The sequence below is a fragment of the Monopterus albus genome, unplaced genomic scaffold, assembly GCF_001952655.1.
Source record: "Monopterus albus unplaced genomic scaffold, M_albus_1.0 scaffold160.1, whole genome shotgun sequence".
NCBI classification, from domain to species: domain Eukaryota; kingdom Metazoa; phylum Chordata; class Actinopteri; order Synbranchiformes; family Synbranchidae; genus Monopterus; species Monopterus albus.
This window is the reverse complement of record NW_018128040.1, coordinates 29,457-51,684: the sequence shown is the minus strand read 5'-3', so window position 1 is coordinate 51,684 and position 22,228 is coordinate 29,457. Positions and strand designations below refer to the sequence as shown.

The 22,228-nt window shown below is 40.4% G+C and overlaps 1 protein-coding gene across 2 annotated transcripts; it reads right to left on the bottom strand.

The window, feature by feature from the left end:
• Positions 1–655: 655 nt before the first annotated feature.
• On the bottom strand, positions 656–21,262 carry pamr1b (peptidase domain containing associated with muscle regeneration 1b). 2 transcript variants are annotated; one of them, XM_020615216.1, is made up of 15 exons: positions 21,055–21,262; positions 14,394–14,570; positions 12,719–12,844; positions 12,546–12,599; positions 12,062–12,176; positions 9,681–9,898; positions 8,876–8,983; positions 6,693–6,863; positions 6,342–6,533; positions 5,294–6,130; positions 5,021–5,197; positions 4,813–4,879; positions 4,236–4,465; positions 1,832–2,190; positions 656–1,708 (listed from the first exon to the last, which is right to left on the bottom strand). In XM_020615216.1, the coding sequence occupies exons 1-15, from the start codon at positions 21,212–21,214 to the stop codon at positions 1,127–1,129; spliced, it is 3,573 nt and encodes a 1,190-aa protein (XP_020470872.1). In that variant the 5' UTR covers positions 21,215–21,262; the 3' UTR covers positions 656–1,126. The 2 variants fall into 2 exon arrangements, with proteins under 2 accessions (XP_020470872.1, XP_020470873.1); XM_020615217.1 differs by lacking the exon at positions 12,546–12,599.
• Between the last annotated feature and the right edge of the window lie 966 nt (positions 21,263–22,228).

Here is a 22,228-nt window from a genome sequence, read left to right as displayed (position 1 = left end):
CATACAGTATTTAAATCACTGGGTTTTTTTTATTATTATTTCTCCAGATCTAATATCTTTTCTATTTTTATGTATATTGGGTTTCATCTTGTTTTATTGTATTGTGTTTTATTTTATTTCCTTTCATACTTTGAGTTGCCTAACTGGCTCATTGGTTTGTAGAACTCAAATATTTCAATCATGATTTATTCATGTAAAGCAGCTTATAACTTTTGTTAATATTATTTTTAAGTCAACAAATTAAGAACAAATGAACCAATAGCCAGATCCCAGCTACCGGCGCTACTGAATAATTATGTATTTTTATTGCCCTTGAAAGTCGATATAAGCTGCAGCTCCTCTGTCTACTGTATGTAAACTCATTCATGAATAAGGCAAAAGGGTCAAAATGGAAGTCATTGATTCAATTTGAGTGCAGAAGAGGGAACTGATCTGTGAATGATATGCTCTGCTTTTGATTGTGAAAATGGTGCAGCTTTGACCTGGATTCATTTGCTTCACAGAGCAAATAGGAGGCATTTCATCATCTCATTTCATCTCATCTCATCATCATCTCAACAACTGAATTCTGTACTTAGTGGCATACGTCTGTACATGCTTTCACATAAAGTTTTATACCATGATGAATAACCACACTCTGACAAGCTTTCACACACATATTTTCTTTAATTGAAAACTCCATGATTTTTCTGTCTTTCGGTACAATATGTACATCTCGCAAGTCAAATTAACTGATAGAATAATTCAGTCAAGTGCAACATATACAATATACAGTACATATCAGTGGGTACAATACAAACCATCATCTGCAAGAGGCTTGAAATCGTTTTCTGCTCATTTGAAGTCCATAACCTCAGACTGAGGGACCTGAACACCAAAGTCTTCTGAAGGTCGATGCCCAGCACATCTAACGTGTTAGTACCCCTTCAGTTAGAGCACTGTGTTGTCCAGTGTTGCTTCTGCATCCAGTAACAAAATGCCCTTGTGCATGTGACTAAGACAAAAGGTTTACAGAGGTGCAGCAGATTGAAAGCGGGCAAAAATATGGGAGACAATGGTAAGATACAAAGGTCTTTAAATATTCTGGAAGCATGGAAGGGACAAGGTGAATGAAACAGTAGGATTCTTATTTCATATTACTCTGTATCCAGTCTTTGAATTTGGCCACATGTGTATAGACAGTGTAGAGGTCAGGATCACACTCCCCTTGGTCATAGCCAAAGCTCACCAGTCCCAGAAGTGTCCACTGCCCTTTGCTCTCCCCCTGCACCTGTGTATCGCTGACAGAGGGATTCCGATTGTTGCTGGCTTGGATCTCAGAGACAGCGGGGAGGACTAGGATTCCCCCAGTGTCAGAGGGACATATGTTAGAGGGTTTGTAGTCAGGCTTCTGACTTGCACAGAGCATGTTGTCTGTGACACTGACTGGCAAGCCATTTCGAGCATACTGCTGCTCACATGGGACCACATCAGTAAGATGAACGAGCCCAACTCTTGCCTTCTCATCAGGGCCTAAACTTGAATCAGGCAGTGGCGACCAGCCTGTCACAAGCCCTTGTCCAGAGGTCATCTCTTCTTTCTGGCTTTCTGAGAGGCAGAGGGGCAGGACCTTCTCCCCAATCCTCGCTTTGTCCATTAACTTGACCACAGCTATGTCAGAGTCGAGAATATTGGGGTCGTAGTTTGGATGAACTACAATGGAGGCCACCTAAAGGAGAAAGACAGACTTACTGTGCAAATTTGGTTAAAAAAAAATTGAAAATGAGTGAAAGTTAGCTAAAAATAAACTAAGATAAAAAATGCAGGAAGCATAGGAGGGACAATAGCTCACCCTCAGGTGCTGGAGAACTTTGCTTTCCCTGCCGTCATCACGATAGTGCTTCCCCACAACCACCTTTATCACGGCTGAATCTAGGGGATACACCTTTCCCAGGTCTGTCACACAGTGAGCTGCAACCACCACACTCCTTTGGTTCACCAGAGCCCCACTGCACACCAGCTGCCAGTCAGAAGCCTCATTGTAAATTCCAGTTCCTGCTGCACCATCCTTTTTTAGGGACCCTGCCTGGCTGTCTGCCTTAATCACCTTGGTCTCTGTGCCGATGGTGGAGCGGCGGTAGATGGCTGCTAGCCAAGGCCAGTAAGCCTCTGCTGGCCTCTCTGGGTCGAAGGTTGGATGCTTCCCACACACTGCCAAATAGAAGGTGACAGGAAGAGAAAGCAAGATCAAGAGAAGCAAAAATTAGACTGTGTCCACATGTAGTGCTGAGGGACTGTCTTTACATTTTCTTTTCCTTCTGAGTCTCTACATAATCCATTACATATATAGATATGTTTTTCCAAACCTCTACAAATGCACTATGGAGATTCAGACATCTTCGCCTATCATCAGACTTAGACTTATTAATAATGAATCGTCAATGAATAATAAATGTTTCCTAATATAATGAATCTTTCCAGTATGATTTCCTTCTACTCATAACAGAGTAGGAAGCCACCTATATAAAGGATATAATAAAAAACTTGAAGACTTACCAAGTGTAGCATTTTGTTGGAAAGAAGCTGAGAGAAAACATTGGTTTATAGTATTGGCTTTGGGAACCAAACAGACAGGCTGAGTTTATTTGAAGGTGTGACCAGGCCAAGAGCAGTAGAGCATGTGTACACAGTTTGCAAATGAAGAACTCGCCGTGCTCTCTTGCTGGTTCAATATGTTATTGTTCAGCATATTCAAAAAATGTAACAGCCGTGTGCTGTGTGGATCTGTTCGCATTAAGTGTTCCTATTTGTTGGATATATCACATGTTTCTACACTGATGATATTGTTTATTTTTGATCCACTAAGAATACGTCCTGTAAACACCAAAGCAGCAACACTGAGAGATGGTAATTAGGTAAGCAAGAGCAGGAACAGCCCAGGGCCTAATAGTGTGTCCTATAAACTATACATATACCCCCCAGACATATTGCTATTTTTGTGGAGGCTAAGCAGAGTAACATGGAAGAAGCAGCTTGTTCCTGAGTCATGTAGAAGAGCAAGAGGGATTGTATACTGTAGCTGATGAGCTGATTCCATCAGTGTTAGTGAAGCCAGTCAAAAGTTTAGGTGGGTGGCATGCTGCAGCTCTTAGCGATAAAGAGCAGATTCAGGGCTTGAGACAGCAGGCAGTTGATGGTATTAAGAGCATAGTGGTGTCAGGCCTGTAGTCTTGCCTTCACTCTTACACTCACACAGAACTTGTATTGGTGTTGGTGATAATATAGTTATTGACTCACTTGGGTCGTTAGTAGTGTATTTTTCTTTTGTTTGACAATCTTGGTAGAACAGTGTCAGTGGTTGGACAACTGAGCGGACCTGAGAAGTGCCATTACAAGCCAGTTGGGTCAGCCACTGCTTAACCTGAGCAAATACAATGCAGATGCTGTGTGTCAAGCCACATACGTGCTCTTTGCTTAGGTGAAGATAAGTTTCAGGGATGCTTTGTGATAAGGGTAGGTTAGATTTGAAAAATGATGATGGCCTGATACCCCCCTTCTTTGGAGCCAAATAATAAGTAAACATCATGTACAGTAACTCCAATACTGAGTTTCCATATGAATGCTCTCCCATTCTTTGGCACTTTTAATTGTGTATTAGTGACTGAATATTTCTTATAGGTAACTATACACTTTATAAGAAACCCCACCACGAACTCATTGCTGCTGAGTAAACAAGAGCCTTTACATTAGAATTGGTAACAGTATTATGGGGTCATGGATATGTAAATGTTTTAACTATAATCTCTTTGAAAAAAGATGTCATTACTGAGGCATAAGAGAGAAGAGATGTGGGGTCTAAGATACTGTATATAAGTTGTATATTTGATTACAGCCTGCAAGGATGTCCTTAATCAAAGATGATGATGTTTGAAACTCTCCTTGTATTTCATTTACTGTATTGGCATTTCTACTTAGCAGCTTGGGAGCTTTCACTGGATAGTAATGAGAGGATTGCAACTACAACTAATGCCTAAGAGTTGTGTGAAAAAGCTGACAAGCTGTTGCTAAATGTCAGCTATTATAGGCAGTGATTATATTTTCAGAAAGCGCTGCTGCATGTGCCCATAGTGGATTTTAATTTTATATCCACACATCACTGGTGATGTGTGAGTGTAAATCATTGCATTAAATTGTGCCAGTGTGTTTGTTCTGTGTGAGTGTGGTGGTTATTTCCAGTGGTCCTTTGCTGGCCTCACCTGGTGAGCAGGAGACATGACGGCCACTCCATTTCCCAGTCTTCAGGCAAGTGCGGCGAGGACTGCCAGAGTGGTGATAGAAGGCGGAAGCACACTCATACTCTATATGTGTGTAAAGGTGGTGGAAGCCCTGGGGCAACTGGGGCAGCACTGGGGGACCTTTAGTGGGGCCGTGAGACTGGAGCTGTCGGCCCAGGAAAGAGGAGTAGAGCTTGTGCACAGGTGTCTTTCTGAGGGGAGAAGAAATGGCCAAGGATATGTTCAGATGACATATCCCATATACTGAGCAATAATAATAAGTATTATTATTATTATAATTATTACAACTCAGAGAGATATATATACTCAGACAGATCATTTCAGAGCCTCAGAGCCCTGACGGCAAAGTCTCTATCCCCCCTGGAACAGACAAAAGACCTCTGCCCAAGATCTCAAACTGTACATACATGTACTGTATGACATAAAAGTTATTCCTTTTAATTCTTCAATCATCAAATAGCACATAACATACAGTAGATTACACAGTAATTATGCAAGTCAAGCTTGATTATATAACAGAATGCATTGTCATGTGTACCTGGATGGCGTCTGCGGTGGAAGAACTCTTTGTTTGACCAGCTCTGACACTCTGGGCTCTCGACATGCTGCAAATAAACACACACACACAACATATACATATGACAAATATGTATGTATTGTACATACCTACAGTAATTTTTATTTTGAACACAGCCAACTGATATCATCATCAGTAATTAAGCTGATGGCGATACAGATGAGCGTACCTCTGACACAGAGAGGCTGTTTGCCACTCCAGGTACCATCTGGCTGGCATGAACGCCGGACATCGCCGCTGAGAGCATAAGAGTGGTTACAGAAAAACTCCACTGTCTCTGGTTCCAGCCCCAGCACCACCTGGTGGTAGCCATGGTAGATGCGAGGGAGAGGTGGGCAACTTTTCTCTGCAGGAGGGCGACACACATGTAGGTGAGGCAAAGGCCAAGGATAAAGGTGGGATACAAAGCATTTTAATGTGTTTTTCTAAATGAGACCTTTACCAGTGACTTGGTTGACTTCTTTCTCCTTTTCTTTTTCCTCCTGCTCCCTTTCCAGCTCCTTCTTTGTTTTCTCAGAAGACTCTTTGTCTATCGTGTCCTCTTTGATTGTGGATTTTTCCCTTGGTTTCCCGCCTTCTTCACCTCCTGCTCTGTACATGGTGTACTGTGTAATGTTGATTCTAGTGGAAATGATTTTCCTCCCTGGCTCCTTTGTATCATAAGTAACTGTGTTGTTGTTCTTCATCATTTCCAGTTCAAATATCTCCACTGTGTTCTCACCCTCAGATATGACCGTTCTCAGCTTGGTATCATTAGGGCCTACTGTGTCCAGTTCTCTTTTTCCATTCACCTGCTCCTCTTTTCTTTCCTTCTCTTCTTGTCCTTTGTCTTTTATCACAATTATTTCTGTGATATCTGTCTTTTCTGTGTCCAAGTTTGTGTCCTGGCTGCTTTCTGTTTTTTCTGGTGGCTTTACTAGCTCAGGTTCCTTCTTTTCAATTGTGTTCAGGCTGTTATCTCGGCCTTTGCTATCCACTTTATCTTTGCTGCCTCGAGTGGGTTTCTCTGATCCAGTATTTCTTTCCTCTAGCTCTCCTTCATTCCTATCCTCAGGCACAGTTTTCTCTGGAATGGTACCAGTATATTTATCTTTTCTGTCGACTACTGTTGTATTCTCATGCTGAGTGTTTATATCTTTCCAGCCGACAGTTTCTTTTTCTCCCATTTTCTTTTGACCTTTCTCTTTAGTTTTGTCACTGAATTTTTCAGTTTCTTTGCTCTTTTCTGTCTCGTTTGCCTTGTCTTTGCTTTTTTCTGCTTCAGTGAGAGTATTATTCACTGTGGATAAACACACACACACACACAAAAAGACCAGTTAGCAGTTGATTGGAAATCCTTTTGTTCAAAGTTGGCTCAGCATGCTGAAGGCTCCAGGCACTGGGTCTTTTTTCTGATCCAGTTAAGATAAAAAACAAAATGAAAATAAGTTATTTGCAATGACTCATCCATTTTAGCTGTAATACTCATTATTCCAGACATTTTGTCTGACCTTTAGTACAAATAGGAGCAGTGCCACTCCAAGTGTTGTTAGGGAGACAGGTTCTCTGGGAGCTCCCGCTCAGTTCATAGGGCTGGTAACACAGGTACTGCAGCGCAATGAGGACATCATTGGGCCCATACACCAAGAAGTGGTCCCCATGTTTTGGCTTGGGTGGCAGAGCACAGACATTTTCCACTGGCACTGGACGAAAAGCAGGTTTTAGAAGCTGTAAATCACTCTCTCCGCAATCTGCACCATCGCCGGAGCAGCACGTATGACACAGACAAGCTAATTACCTACATGGAACTTTTCAAAATTATAATTCTTTCACAGAAAACACAATTCACATCATTGTCTTACCACACTCTGGGGCAGGTGCGCTCCAGGTGCCATCACTCAGGCAGATGGCAGTACGGATCCCCTGCAGTTGAAACCCAGGGTTACAACGGAAAGTAATGCGAGCCCCTGAGTGGTAAAATAGACCCTCTGTAGATCCATGGGTGGGCACCGGAGGCCTGCGGCATCCCACCACTGAGTGGAAATACAGACATGCATAGTTTATTTACAGTATTTATGAACAAATGTGCTCTTATCTTCCTTTTCCTTAGCTGGTTGCCAGATCATCTAAATTAAGATGCACAAAGGATTTAAGAGGCATCTTTAGAGTTTATTTAACATCATTTTATTGCATCTCCCTTGTGCAGAAAACCACACAAATAGACCTCCAATAAGTTTTTTGACTTCTGATATTTTCAGGTCAGACAGCTAGCCCATGAACCTTAAAATCGTACCTCTCAGACCCATTACTTTTAATTTAAAAATGCCCAGAGCTGTAAAATTTAGGGGCTCATTAATAAATAATTTCACCCATCATGGTAGAGTAAACAGTCCACGGCAAGACACATGCCTAGTAAATATGAAAGAAATACAGTAGTAATACTGTGTCTAACTCTGTTACATGACATTACATTGAAAAGTCAATCTATCCATGTCATAAATGTGGAGGTTATTGTGTAATTTTCTTTGTGTGGTGTAATGTGCTGTTTCCATATATTTAAAGTATCCACACAAATGTCTTGCAGCAGAGGCCTACATGACCCATAAATAAGTTCACAAAAACTCAAACCCACATGTTATCATCACTTATCATACCAGTACAGCAATCTCGGTGAGATCATACCTCAAGAGGATTTCTGTGCTGTTGACTTTAAACTGGGCATGAAATGCACTGTCTGAGGTTTTATAGCTCCAAACCAAAGAATCCTCCTTTTAGTCTGGGTGTTTTTTTGTCTTACAGCATTTCCAACTTTCAGTCCTTTAGAAGATGAAGAATGCTGTTAGCCAACCTAAGGTGGAAATGCAAACTGTAGTTGACCTTTAAATATATGTTTTGAGCATTATTGTGACTTGCTAAATGACCCATCAGATTCTGTCCAAGGACATGATGAGAAAGGCCTGGAGCAATGTCAGTCCTTTAGTAAAGCCTTTAAAGCTATGTATGATTAACACTACCAGCTAAAACAAATTAAACACAAGCACAGATTAAACTGAGCCAATGAGAGAGAAAAGGGAGAAGGTCATTGTCAGTTATATGTGTCAGATTCTGTCAAACAGAAAGCGTTTTAGCTCAGCCTTAAAATGGATGATGGCTTGATTAAAGAGAACACAAAATACATCTGATGACAGGTTCATACTTAAAATCTGCCATACAACTCCAGGGCAGAAAAGTAGACTACATTTCCTCCACAAAAAGTAAGAGATTAGTATTATTCCAGCTCTCTTTCATCAAAATTAACAAATGGGGATTCCTCGTAGGAATACAGAAGAATGCACACTGATTGGAATGAAGCGCCTGTCTGTTTGTGGGCATCTCTTCACATGGAAAAGCTGGCTCATGTTATAGAAGCTGAATTGTTTCACCATTAGTTTCACAGACTCACATTTAGACACAAAATCAATACTACAATAGAAACGTGAGTAGGGTTCAGGACTTTTGTGTTTTGCTAGATCTTAAAGGAGGTGAACAGATAAAAAAGCACAGGTTAGAGTCTAGACACCTGTAAAAATGACACTGTAGGACAAAATGACTTTAACCACACCCTGAGGGGGCAGTAACACCCCCCATTTATTTAAATTTTTTTAGGATAATGCATTTTTCCCCATTTAACTTCTTTCCACTTTCCCTCTCACTTTATCTGTCTACAGTATGAGTTCAAGGCAATTTTTGATTCTGTGCTGCTTACTTTCTATCATCTCTGAAACTTTATTTGCTATTTCTTGAAAATGATAGGACTGCCCACAGACAGAGATGCCAACTGGCCTGAATCCCATCCACAACTATAAACACCTCTCTTGTGACAGTGAATCATTGCCTGCCTCTGAGCAGCAACAACTGTGAAAATGCTTTCAAATGAAAAACATAAATAATTTAATTTGTTTTTATTGTGCCTACAGTGTACTGCAATGTTTATTCTTTCCTATTTTCATGTCCACTTTTTTTTTTTTTCCAGAAAAACTGCATTTTACAGTTATGTTACACTCACCATTTTCACACCTCCTGCCCGTGTAACCAGCCAGACAGGCACAGCGGTAAGTGTAAGAACTTTCCAGGACACAAGTCCCATCATGAAGGCATGGAGAGGAGCTACAGGCTGTAAACATACAGGTGTATGGTGTTAGAATACGAAAACAAATGTTGTGTTTATTAGGAGTATAATGTTACAATATCCCATAAGAAATGGCTGTCTACACCAAATTATATCAAAGCAGATGCCATTTAAATGTCTTTTTCACTTCCCATTTCTAAATCCTACACAGAAAGCTTCTGTTTAGTTTTACCAGAACTGGCTGTGCCATAGTTAAAATACATGCATATGTGTGTAAGTATCTGCTTTTGTACTTTCTGGAAAGCCAGAACATTTTGGTAAGTCTTCAGTTTCTCAACTTTGTGCTAGCAGGCTCTTGTTGAAGCGCCTGGGTGTCAGGCATGCATCATTAAAGGCTTTTTATTATGCACTGAATTCTGAGGGCCTTGGAGATTTCTTCTTGTTTGCATTTGTTATGTCCTGTGACTTTAAAGAGCCCCTGTGTTCATTGAGTGTGACTTTACAAATGACTTTTTATTTATTGTCTACATAACAAGGGCACACTCCAGTTCTTTCTCACTGTTATGGAATTAAGACTTAACTTTAGGTTTAAGTTCTCCTGGGCTGTGGTTAGGGTAAGGGGTTAGGATTTACGGTAGCAAATGCATGTCACTGAGGGTCCTACAAGTAAAACAATTTATTATTATTTGTAACAGTCTCGTGGTTGCTGTTAATCAATATCGTTACAGTGTAGTTGACCTACCAGAGACTTCCTGGAAAGTGGCAAAGAATCCATCAAAATTCTTGTAACCATCAGACACAAAGAGTACGTGCAAACTGTTGCCAGAGCTCTGAATCGGAGCAGGTCTGTTGTTTCCACAAAATCGGCCGATAACACCTGAGCTGATGCTGTCACCATCTCGGACCTCCACATAATCATAACGACAAGAGTGGTGAAACTCCAGACTCAGCATCATGAACCTGTTTGTATCAAGATGAATAATAATAATTTAAAAAAAGACATGAAATACGCTGCCATAAAATGAAACTATCCAACATTGGAAATTATTTTTGCTTTTAATGATTTTCACCATGACACCTATAATGGATGTAATAGAGATGTGACTGAAACTAACTGTAGAATTTTAGTGTAAGTCATTAACATTCATAATTTGTCCATTAAATACCTGACAGTAATAATGACTTAGGGATGTTGACACACCTTAAAATTTTATACCATTAATTACCAGCTGTACTACTTGTTTTGGAAGTAATGTACAGGAAAATGAACTACTGTAAATATATGACAATGACCTTACTAACACCATGTAGATACAGACATTAGTGCACTTTAATACAGTCAGGACCTCCAGAAGGAGTGGCTGTGGGGCCTATTTAAATATGATTCCAAGTGACTGTAGTAACAATTCACGAGCATGTTTTAGCTGCAGTTAGACTGTGCTGTGAGATGACACCCAGTTGGATTAGGACCAAATGCAGAGGAGTCTCCTCTCCAATTGTATTTGATTACATACAGTATTTGATCTCCTTGGCCTTGCACTGAAACAGATATAAAGGACTGATAAATACTAGCGTGTCCACAAATCATCTAATAGCATCCTTTAACACAAACCCTTGGGGCAGGAAAAGTCAGACTGATGAGATATACAGTAATGGTACGTTAGCCTGTAGCAGCTCCCAACAATTAATGCCAGGTATAATAAAGTAAATATGTTCCTCGTGATGTGAGTGTACTGAGAAATACAGGAAAACCCTGGTCCTAATTCCCCAGTGGCCCAGGCACAAACATGTAATTTTCCATTAGTCTACCTCTGAGCACAACTATGCTATTTCATTCAGGGTTTTGTTGGATTTGCTATATGCCACACACTAAGCATATTAAAATATGACATTTAAATAGTAAAGCCTAGATTTACATTTGTCTTCAGAATGGATTTGACCTTGCAATCTATGTATGGCACAGTTCATGGTTGTTAGATTAAAACAGAGCATTACCATATGCACCGCATGCTCAGCCCAAGTCCATGGTGCTTTTGTTCTGTTAAAACCCTACTGAGTGCTTGTATGTCAAATGTTACACATGTAATGGAGAAAATGACAGAAAGAGAAAGTTATCACTGAAAAATAAGAGTGTTGTGGTTTCCAAATTCTGATGTACACTCTAGAGTCCATGACTTAGATCTTGCAGAAATATTTGAACTGTGTGGAAAACTGACTTAAACAGGCCAGCCACGAATAACTTTAACAGATGGGCAACAATGATCCCAAAAACTGGGGCTTTAATGCCAGATGACACTGTGGCACCCCAGATTTCACTGACACATTAGTAAATAAATTTGTCAGTTTCCAATAGGTAACGCTGTGGTCAGTATAGTCATGTTGTCAGCTGTTATTTGTTCACCTGTTGGCTGGTACAGTTTGTTAACATAATGGTTTTAAATGGATTCTTCAGTTGAAAGTATTTCGAATGGAAACTGATGACAGCAGAAGTGAGTTATTCAAAATAACTAGGTCAGTTACTGAAAAGACATCTTGCTATTGGATCTTTTAATAAAAGCTTTATCCATGGTAGGAGTCAGTTGGTCCATCATGTTGGTCAAGAGTGAAAAATCTCAACAGCTACCGGATGAACCCCATAAAATCCTCTACAGACATTCACCATACCCATATTTAATATGTCCAGTATTTTGGTTTATGGTGAAATACTAAAAAAACTACTGCTTAGAGCAAATACTGTAATTACCTGGTTGAAAATAAACTACAGTATCTCCAGTTAAAGATAAGGCAGAGGTCATCACTTTTGGTAACAAAAACAAAAGAATGAAAACTATTGCTCAGCTTGAATCCAGATCTATCAAAACAACATCTCTGGTCAAAAAACTTGGTGTCCAAAAAGACACTGATCTTAACTTTTGGAGTCATGTTAAAGCCATAACAAAATCAGCCCACTTTTATAAAAGGCAAATGTCAAGGCTCTGGGGCTCTATGTCCAAAGAAGACTCAGTGCCTAAGTACCTAAGAACTGATATAATTCTAACATTGCTGACTTAACTGATCTTAACTTAACTAAAATTGGACAGACTTTGGAAATGAGGACCAGAAGCAGACTGTTTATGCTCTTACCTGATTTCTATGGTGAAGGGGCGGTCCACCTGTATGGTCCACTCACAACGAGCATTGTTGGGGTAACCTTCCAGCAACAAATGGCCCTGTTGTTTATGGATCACTCCCCCACACTCTGAAACACACAGGAACTCCATGTTGGAAACTGTGTAGAAACTGGGGTGCTATTTAAAACTCACAGCTTTTTAATTATAATTTAATTATTATTTTTAGAGTCTAGACTCATCTGCTTGGTTACCATTCAAACCACAATTAATTACATTTTGAAAGCCACTTGTGCTCAACAACATAAAGAAGCATAAACACCATGCACAGAGGGGCAATAAAGCCATTCAGCAGCCTTGCCAGGTTTATGCATTTAATTAAATGTACTGTATACTTCTTGTGCTCCTTGGCAGGATATTTGCATACTGAGAAAGCTGTAGTCAGTGTCCAAATGCTACGTATTAAATCATGTTATTGGATCCATGACTGTTAACTTTGCCTTGTCGTTCAGCTCTCCATGGAAAGCCTCCTGGGCATGTCGCAGCCTTCCAAGCTGGCACAGAAGATAAGCCGGCAGAAAAGGAAAGATATGGCATTCAGTGCCCTTATAGAGAAAAATACTTATAGCAAAGCCATGCTGGATGTGCTAATTAGGAGAATGAAGAGACGTACTCATGCAGTCTCCACCAGACCAGCCAGGTCGACACTCAGCACAATATTTGCCCTTTATGAAGAAGTCATCCCTGGGGCCCCATGTCCCATTGTTACAGCTCTTACAGTTCTCAAATATACTGCAACCTGAAACAAAGATAGGGAGAAAATTGCAGTGAACCTCGATAATAAATAAATATATGCAGTAAAAAAGGAGTCAGCTTATATACAGTAGGAAGATGTTTGAATGAACAGCTTGAGCCCATCGACTCTGCTAAACTCATTGAGCTCATCTTTCACTCAAACTAAATGCACATATTGCTGCTTCCTAAAATAGAAATGTAAAATGGTTTCCGGCGATGGATGCATTTTCACTTACAATTCTGCTCTGTCCGTGTGGAGGTACAGAGCAAAATCTGACCTGAACGCAGGCACGAATTTAAACAACAAATGGGTTGGGGATATACTTTCGTCCACAGTGGCTGGCGTATAATTATTATAGCCTGGTAATATTATATTTAGTTTTTAACAGTGAAAATGTGGTACCTATTTTAAAAAAGTGTCCATTTAAGCTGTGAAGAAAATGTGAAATTCCTCTGAGTGAGTGAGCTACAGCACATGTGTGCAGACATTCCCATGTGAGTGTATTTTCACATATGCACTGTACATGTCTGGGCTTCTTACACAGATATCTAAAGCATTCTGCCCATGAGTCAAGAGAGAGGCCCTGTGTGAAACTGCCCTGGCAACAAATTAAACTTGACACTCTTTTTCCGTTTGTCATACCAAAACACTAACAGCTGTGCGACTGATTGACAGCAATTGGTCTCGCACAAACTAACAGATATTCAAAATAGACCAGCTCCTCATAGGCTGAAATAACAGATGCCTATGTCATAAAGATAGAGCTCAAATTTGACAACTTTTTGTGGTGTTTTTGGCTAGATTGCATTAAATAGGAGTACTTGTGTCCATGTTCAAAGTTTATACATTGTAAGTTCTAACAAGTGAAGCGTACTTAAAAATGAGGAAACAGATTACCTTGAGAAAATTAAGTAAACAGACTTAACTGTGTCATGTTGTGTAAAATGTAACACTTGAAAAATGTAAAACTAAATTAATTGAACTTATAAACAAGTTAAAAACTTAAAGATATTAAGTCAACTGAACTTACATATGTCACACAGAGAGTCACTGTAGAGGTTTACTTTCCTTTTACATTTTTTTTTGTTTGAAGAATCTGTTCTTAATTTGACATGAAGAGGTCACAGCTGTTGAAGGCACTTTGCACCAAAGGCAGTACAAATAGTATGCAAATCTGCTCCCAACAACTTTGTTGAATTCCAAGTGTGTGAAAGTAGGGACCAAATTCAGACTAACCTTTATCATAGTTTGCACAGCGTTTACACTTGTGAAAAGAAAAAGAAAAAAACTTAATAGACACAGAGAAAGTTTCCACCATGATTTGGCTCTTCAAAAAAAAAAAAAAAAGAAGAGTCTCTGGAGAGTATTAACACTCAAACAATGCATTCTGGGAAGTCTGCCACCCCTAAAAAATTTACCATTGAGTTGGTCAGCTTTTCTGGCCCTAAATTACAAGTAATCTTTTTAAGATGAGTATTGATATCAGGCTTAAAAAACTGTTAAGTCCCCTGCTTATTTTTAATTAAATCCAGTGTTACCATTTACAGTGTACCTGGATGGATGATGCAGGGGTCACAGTCATTGATGGCGTTGCGACAGCAGGGCACAGCATAGCCCACCGGAGTCCCCTGGAGTGGGCATTTACAACGGATTACGTCATACTCACAGCACCCTCTACACATGACGTTCCACTCAGGGCCGGGGCAGTGATTGTACAAATACCTGTAATCTAAATAACACAGTAAGTCAGGGTAAGCAAATCAGCAATGTCACTTAAATAAGAAGGCAAGAAACCGGGTAAGCAAATCAGCAATGTCACTTAAGAAGGCAAGAAACTTTTGTTTATTTTGTACTTAATAAGTGAGATGAGTCAAACAAAAAAAAAATATGTCAAATGTGATATTTGGCCTTGTGGAAAAATGTGAGCAATCAGCCTGAGCAGCAGTGGAAGGATTCTGGTGAGTTCAGTGTTTATCCAAGCTGCTGTTCTTCACTGTGTTCTGTGCCTATATCCACTGCCATACAATTGCATGCTCTTTTTGTAGAGGACTGCAAGTATCTCAGTGGTTTACCTCCTCTGTGCATTCTTGTAATATATTATATTAGACAGCATGGCACAATTGTAAAGTCATTGTCAAGGAAAGCAAAATAAACTCAGTAATCAGAAAGTGCTTTATGGAACCTGGTGTAAACACTGATCTTAATAAGGTTAAGGTTTTTACCCCATAAATGCAATGTTTAATTTGACAGGACATCGGTGATTCATGGACCTTTGCGCTCGTGTGGTTACTATTAGGTAACAGATTTAAAAGCTGAAACAGGGAAGTGGAAATTCTCTTGTGGCAGATGTGCACAGATAACTAACAGAAGCTGCACTTTAAACTTGGTGCTGTGTCTGTGCAGCAGTTTGTATGTACCCTCTCTCCAACTATGCACTCATAATAACTTCTCTGCCCTCAACCCTACACTCCCAACATTTATTCTTGCTGTTAACTTCCCACTGAAAAACACAAAGACACGCTCGTATGTCGGTTTTATTGGCAAAGCCACAGTTGTAAGCCAGGCTTATTCATCATTTATGGAAGTTCTGTGAAACTGAGAGTCCAAGACAAAGACAGACACTAATGCACTGACACACAAAAGCAACAAGAGCAAGTGATCAGTCTCTTGGTGGTTGCATGCAGACAGTCAACCAGACAGGAGAAACACAGATGTTTTGGAATGCTGCTGTTGCCCTTCCACATTACTGGTATCATAACTTGTATCTCAGCCATGCTACAATCAGCTATTTTTCCTAGAAGACAGAAACAGAAAGCAGGTTGTGCAATGCCACTAGGTTAACTTTATTGTGGGTTTCTTGAGGGCAGTGTGCTTCATGAAGCTGTTGCAGTGGTTTGGTTGTTTTGATTTCTGCCTCTGCCTTGGGTCATTTATTGTTGTGATAACGTGGGTTCAAGTGAACTTGTGTGTTAAATTTAAACCATATTCAGCAAGTCTGTGACAACATAACATAGAGTCAGTCTGCTCCCTCAGTGCAATAACATGCAGGACTGATTTACTGTCACTCAAATGTTGTGGAGCTTGGCAGCCATATACACTATTTGGGCAAAACTATTGGGACACATATTAATGTAAGCACAAACACTGTGCGGTAGGTTTCCATGGCTAAGCAGCTGCATACAAGCGTCACATCACCAAGTCTAATGCCAAGCATCAGATGAGGTGGTGTAAAGCCCACTGCCACTGGACTGCGGAGCAGTGGAAACGTGTTCTGTGGAGCGACAAATCACGCTTCTTTGTTTCGCAGTCACATGGGCGAGTGTGGCTTTGGCGAATACTGGGAGAACATTAGCTGCCTGACTGCATTGTGCCCACTGTGAAGTTTGGTGGAGGAGAGACAATGGTATGGGGCTGTTTTTCAGGGTTTGGGCCAGACCCCTTACTTCCATTGAAGGCCAGTCTTAATGCTTCAGCATACCGAGACATTTTGGACAACACTATGTTTCTGACTTTGTAGAAATAGTTTGGGGAAGGCCCTTTTCTAGTCATCCCAATACTTTTGTCTATATACTTTACTTCAGTCCCACATACAACACCCATGTTGTCACACGAGCCACAGATTCTGACAGTTAAAAATGAAGGCAAACCCACAGCCTCACACTTTTGTTTTTGAATCAAAGCTAATGTTCTTGCATTATCTTTTCTTGTTTGGTCTATTCTGTCACCTGAAAGAAAAAAGAGAAGCTCCTAGTTTTTCTCCACATTGTTACTGTTGTGGATTTATTTTGACCATATGTGAGAACCACAAAAATCCATGACATAAGCATGGTGTGCATGTTTAGAGAGATGTCTGTTGAAACAAGAAGACAATGCAGTGAGTGGGATTATGCACGCTACTGTGAAAAATTACAAATGCTCATTATGACAGTGGAATTGTTTATTTTTCATGCAAGGCAAGTAAAAGTCAGTTACTATATATATATTATATATATTTATTTTCCTTAACATATTTCAGTAAAATCAAATTAAAAGACACATCAATGGATTCAAAAAAGTGCTCCTCTGTTTTATCATTTTTTTTTTTTTTTTGTTTCATGCATTCTTCTTCATTGTTCAGACCTGTTTCCCACATTACTCACAGTGCAGCGTGACCACCAACACTTTAGTCAGAGATTCCAGGAGTAGAAGCAACTACATTTCAACAACTATGACTTTTGTTATGATTGAAATAGGACCCAAATTCTGTGGATTTTCAAACAGGAGATCCTTTTAAAGCGTTGTTGATTGTGTTACTAGCCAGTTTTACTCTTTAGTCTGTAAACTACTGCCATTAATTACCCTGCAAAGGGAGTGCTACCTTCCACATGGGGATTAAGATGTGCTGACACCATCTCTCCTCTGTAAGGGACAGCTTCTCTGCTTCCTCACTGAGGTTTGTGAAGACCACTGGCTGGAGAGACTGTGAAACCTTAAACACGAAAGGCATCAAAAGATTTTATGAGCTGGTAATGTCATTACATGGATTGTTGCTGTGTGGCTTGTCCTTTGACTGAGAAGTGACATCCTGTAGTGCCCCACAGTACAAGCCATGCCCTGAGTTAGAACCAAATGACAAGTGCTGTAAACCTGTCTTCGGTCTCACCTCAGACAGGCACTGACATGCATTTATTCTAGGATGGATTTTCAGATTTTCACAAGCTGTACACTGTGAGCAGACTCAGTTTGTTGACCTCCAGTTCTGCTGATAAGACTGTTATGTTTTTCTCTGAAGCATGACTTTGAGGTATCTCCCCCAGTGCTGGAAGAATGCTGGAATGCATCTTTGTTTTTCTGGACCGCTATCCCCTCTCCTTAGTGTGTTTATACATTTACAACACTGAAGATGATTTTTACATAACTGTGCTTTGACTTGTGCCACAGTGATTTGAACAGATTCATTTCAGTGGTAAGTTTTTTTTTTTTTGTAAGGATGCAAGCTCAGACATAATGAAATTGTATTTAAATGTGAGGGAAAAAATGGCATCAACATACATTTTATTATCATAATGTCCTCTTCCCCAGACCTGTAACTCAAGCCAGGTCTGTGGCTGCGCTGAGTGCCTCAGGCTAATGTGTTCTTTTAAGCACAAACTGGAAATGTTGTCTGAAAGGTTCTGTAAGCAGGAAGAAATTCATCCATCTGATAACAATGTTTGTTTCTCTATTTAGCCCCAATGACTGTCTAGCACCCTTTCCAGCTAACCAGCATGTATCTGTTTTGTTGTGTATCTCGGTGTCTACATATTTCCCCAGTGCAACATACTTTAACTAGGACAGTGTGTGACAAGATGCTGGCACTGAGCCATAGAAACACAATTTAACAACAGAGCACAAAGTTTTTTTCCTCTCGGCTTTTCAGCTAAGCATGTAGATGTCTACAGTATGTGGGTTGTTTGGCTTTTATTGTCTTATGTAAGCGGTATCTGTTTTTCCATGCCGGATGTTGAGCTCCAAAATGTACTCCTCAACATGCATGTCAAAAAGCCATAGAAATGAAAACAGCAGTGACGCAGCAGGCATCATAACAGAGGCTGTTGCCTGGTGGAGACCTCTTTGTGTCACAAAGCATTTCCATCCAATCAGAAGCTCCACAGGACCTAGTTGTTAGCCAGCAGGTCTCATCTGCACACGTTAAATGTGGGTTCAGAGTCTGACATAATTAATTAGGATGAAGAAGTGGTCACTGTTCCACAAACATGTAGAAGAGCTACAGCAAACGTTGACTTCTGCTAAAGACAAACTTTAAAATGTCCAGATTATTGTACAGTTTTGCACATTTACTGTATTTTAATATAAACAGTTTCAGAAGCTCTGAAAAACTAGGACTGCACTGAATTTAAAATATGGTGCAGAGGATGAATCTGACCTTGCAAGTGACTCCTAAGCCTGCAGCAACTCCAAAGCTGTGAACTCAGCTAAGAATAAATCCCAGGGTTAGCATCTCCTTTTGTAGTTGTAGTGATTTTGCATCATGTTTACAATAAATTCAGAGTTTCAGACAGATTTTTGCTCTAATTTGATATTCAAGTGTTATCAGAAATGCAGCTGTAATCTGTAATTTGACAGTGGAACACCACTCTCAACAAATCCCTGGGCATATTCACATCTGACTCTCGCTAATATTCAGATTTTCTAAAAATGTTGAGCTACTTCTTTCACTTTCAGTTCACCCAAATTGTATAAAACGTATTTTCCCAGTTACCCCTAGAGGCTTCTAGCAACACAGGAACATACATTCAAATGTGACCATACAACTTTGCACAGTCCTTGCCACAGTATCATTAAGTTATTCTGGTTCTCTGCCATAATTACATGAGAAACCATGTCAGAAAATGTTCCAAGTGAAGAAAATGACACTCTATGTCCACTATATCCTCCTGACAAAATGCTAATTATTTCGCAGTGATTTAACAACTGCTTTTACTGCAACCATGAGTGCACATGTGTGCATCTATGTGTGAGTTTAATTCCTGCCGCCTACAGCCCACAGCAGTTGTCTGGTATTTTGAGGCTAGAGTGGCTGAGCTATCATGGAAGAGAGAAGCTCCCAGGGCACTGCACATCTGAATGTAGCCCGATTCCAAGTGCTGATTCCAGTGGTCTTCCTGTAGATTGTTTTAAATAAACTTCCCTCTGCTAGAAAACCACAAACCCAAAGCAATGGTTTGTTATTTTATTATCCACTTTAGTGAAATGGTGTGTACACACATCAGCATGTAGTTCAAACCAGGGATACATTTGTTTTTAGCATTTAGCTCCTAAACCTGGAATGAACTCTTGAGTCTCATATGACATACTGTTGCTTCAAATGTTCAATCAGAGGCCACGTTTTTCTTCTTGTAACTATTCTCTATGCCACTGTCTCACTCTCATTTAGCTTTTCCGTCTGCTAGCCTTGATATTGGTTTCCTACAGTACTACCCACTAGCCAGAGGCAAACTGGTGTCAGAAGAACCACACATTTCAGAATTCATGCTAGGTGGGAGATCCTGAACAGAAGGCCTCACATACTGTAGATCACCAAAATATGCAGAAATTGACATAAAAATACAGAACATACACACAAGCATACATTTGTACAGCTACTAAGATACTCAATGACATAATGCATTGCCTAGCCCCTTAACCTAACCTTAACTTTCACAACTGCCTAACTACAACCCTTAACTAATTCTAACCCCAACCAAACTTTGGCTCTAACCTTCTTATCTGGACCAAAATATCCTCACACTCCCAAAATGTCATCACTCCCATATAAAATTCAAACTGGTCCACACGCACACAAATATTTTCACAAAGTCAGGATTTGCCTGTAAACATCTTTGCTTAAAAGCAAAGCATTTTGGGTTGCTCAACAGAGAACGTGTATCATCAGCTGATTACGAAACAGGTCATGCTGAAAGTGACTCAGCTGACAACAACTTAACTAGGTAAATTTGCCAGAAGGAATTCTTCTAATCACTGGAACTTAACACAGCTGTTTGTGTTACAAAGTGAAGGTATTATTTGTGCACTGTGGTAACCGTGCAAGGGGAAATCAGACAGGGGTTTGGTTAGGAGCCTTGGAGACGGTGTATGGTATACACATTACAACAGCCGGTGTGATTGACTCAAACATGACTCATGTCTTCCTGCTGCAGTTCAAGTGGTCACTCAGAGTAAACAGGCAGAGCTGACCCCGATCTCTGCGAGAACTCATCCGCAACACTGTTGCACAAAAGGGATTCAGTGCCAAGATTCTATAGCCCTATTAGGACTCCAGCAGCCTCCCTTTAACTCAACGTCTGCTGTTGTTGTTGATGTTGTTTTAAAGAGAGAAAAACAGCCCCCTTTTGATTTTACACAGTTTCACTGCAATGAGAAGAAAGAAAATAACAATAACAATCAACTCAAACCCACACAGGATGATCCCTCACTTTGTATTTACAAGTTGTAAACACAGAAATGCCACAAACTTGTCGGTGCTGCTTTTCTTTGCTGTTTTTACATCACTGCCTGACTCTGTTGGCAGTGATGTTGTGCTCTCAAAGGATAGGACAAAGGAGTGGATGGAGAGAGTGCTGATGCCGGCTTTTCGAGAACAAAGAACATAAACCAAGAGGCTGTGTCAAACACAGAGTGGGGATGAGGAAGAAAAAGAAGAGCAGTAAAGGTAAAGCCTGCCGGTCTCTTACCGTAGGGCCAAGATGTCCCTTGGGGTAAGGAGATGCATATCAAGAGGGAGATGAAGAGGAACCAGCCCTCCTTCCCAGAGATAAAAGTACCGGTCCAGGGGGTTGTGCGGGTGCCGCTGAGGGTTTGCCCCAGCTGCAGTTCCCATCCAGCAGACAGCATGCTGCAGTCTGGAACTCTGTTTACTTTCTGAACTCAGCTGACATCACCTTCCTTTGGCCCTTCAGTCCTTCCCTCCCCCTCCCTCCATTTTCCCCTCTCTCTCCCTCTCTCTCTTACTGTCTTTCTTTCTCAGATTCTCCCTCTCTCACTTCTCGCTTCAGGTTACAGCCCAGCCTAGCAGGGAGTTCCACATGCAGTGGGTCCCAAAATATTCCCCTCTCTCGGCTCACAGGGTGACATCACAGCTCATGAATGAGTGTGGGCTCCAGTGTTTTATCCTTAAGTGATTGGAGTGTCACACACAGGCACGCACACACACACGCACACACACACACACACACACACAGACTCACATGCAAGGGCAAGCACATCATGTTCTACACAATACTTCTGACACACTTTAAAGAGCATTGATGTGCTACTTATGTCTACTTTACTAAATGTGTGTTCATGTCTAAAATATGTTGAGGTCACACCTAGCTAAGCTTGGAAACAGTAGGTGAGTTTATTCTCAGAAAGCAGTATGTGTTTAACAATTCTGTCCGTAATTATTGTATGATTGAAGGAATAATTTGGTACTTTTGGTAAACTAGGCTCCTTGGCTACAGGCAGAAGACCATTAGATTACTTTAGCCTTAGGACAGGATAACGGTCAAAACAGCTAGTCTCACTATGTACAAAGCAAGCGAAATCAACACGCATGCACTTCTAAAGCTCATCAACATGCTATAATTCTATTGTTCATCCATACAAAAACCAAAGAGTAAAAGCAAGGGTTAAAGATTTTGGAGGATTGTGACTGGGGATATAGTTCCTCTCCAAAAAGAACCTTTGGAAATCAACACACAAACAGTATAACTCTGAAAGTAGCATTATATTTTTTCTGCAAATGAAATGCAGGGGAAAGTATTTTTTTCATTCCCTGAATGCAAACGTGTTTCAAGCTTGAAGACTTCACAGTAACAACAGTAAAGTAGCCAGTGATGCTTGAGCAAGTGCTCAAGCTGCTTTTGT

Bases quoted from the DNA above. Each gene is read 5' to 3' on its own strand.
- pamr1b (XM_020615216.1), bottom strand. From the start codon at position 21,214: ATGCTGTCTGCTGGATGGGAACTGCAGCTGGGGCAAACCCTCAGCGGC. The intron at 14,571-21,054 runs GTAAGAGACCGG...TGTGTTATTTAG, and splicing joins AGGGACATCTTGGCCCTACG to ATTACAGGTATTTGTACAAT. The intron at 4,880-5,020 runs GTACGCTCATCT...GTTTATTTGCAG, and splicing joins ACAGCCTCTCTGTGTCAGAG to CATGTCGAGAGCCCAGAGTG.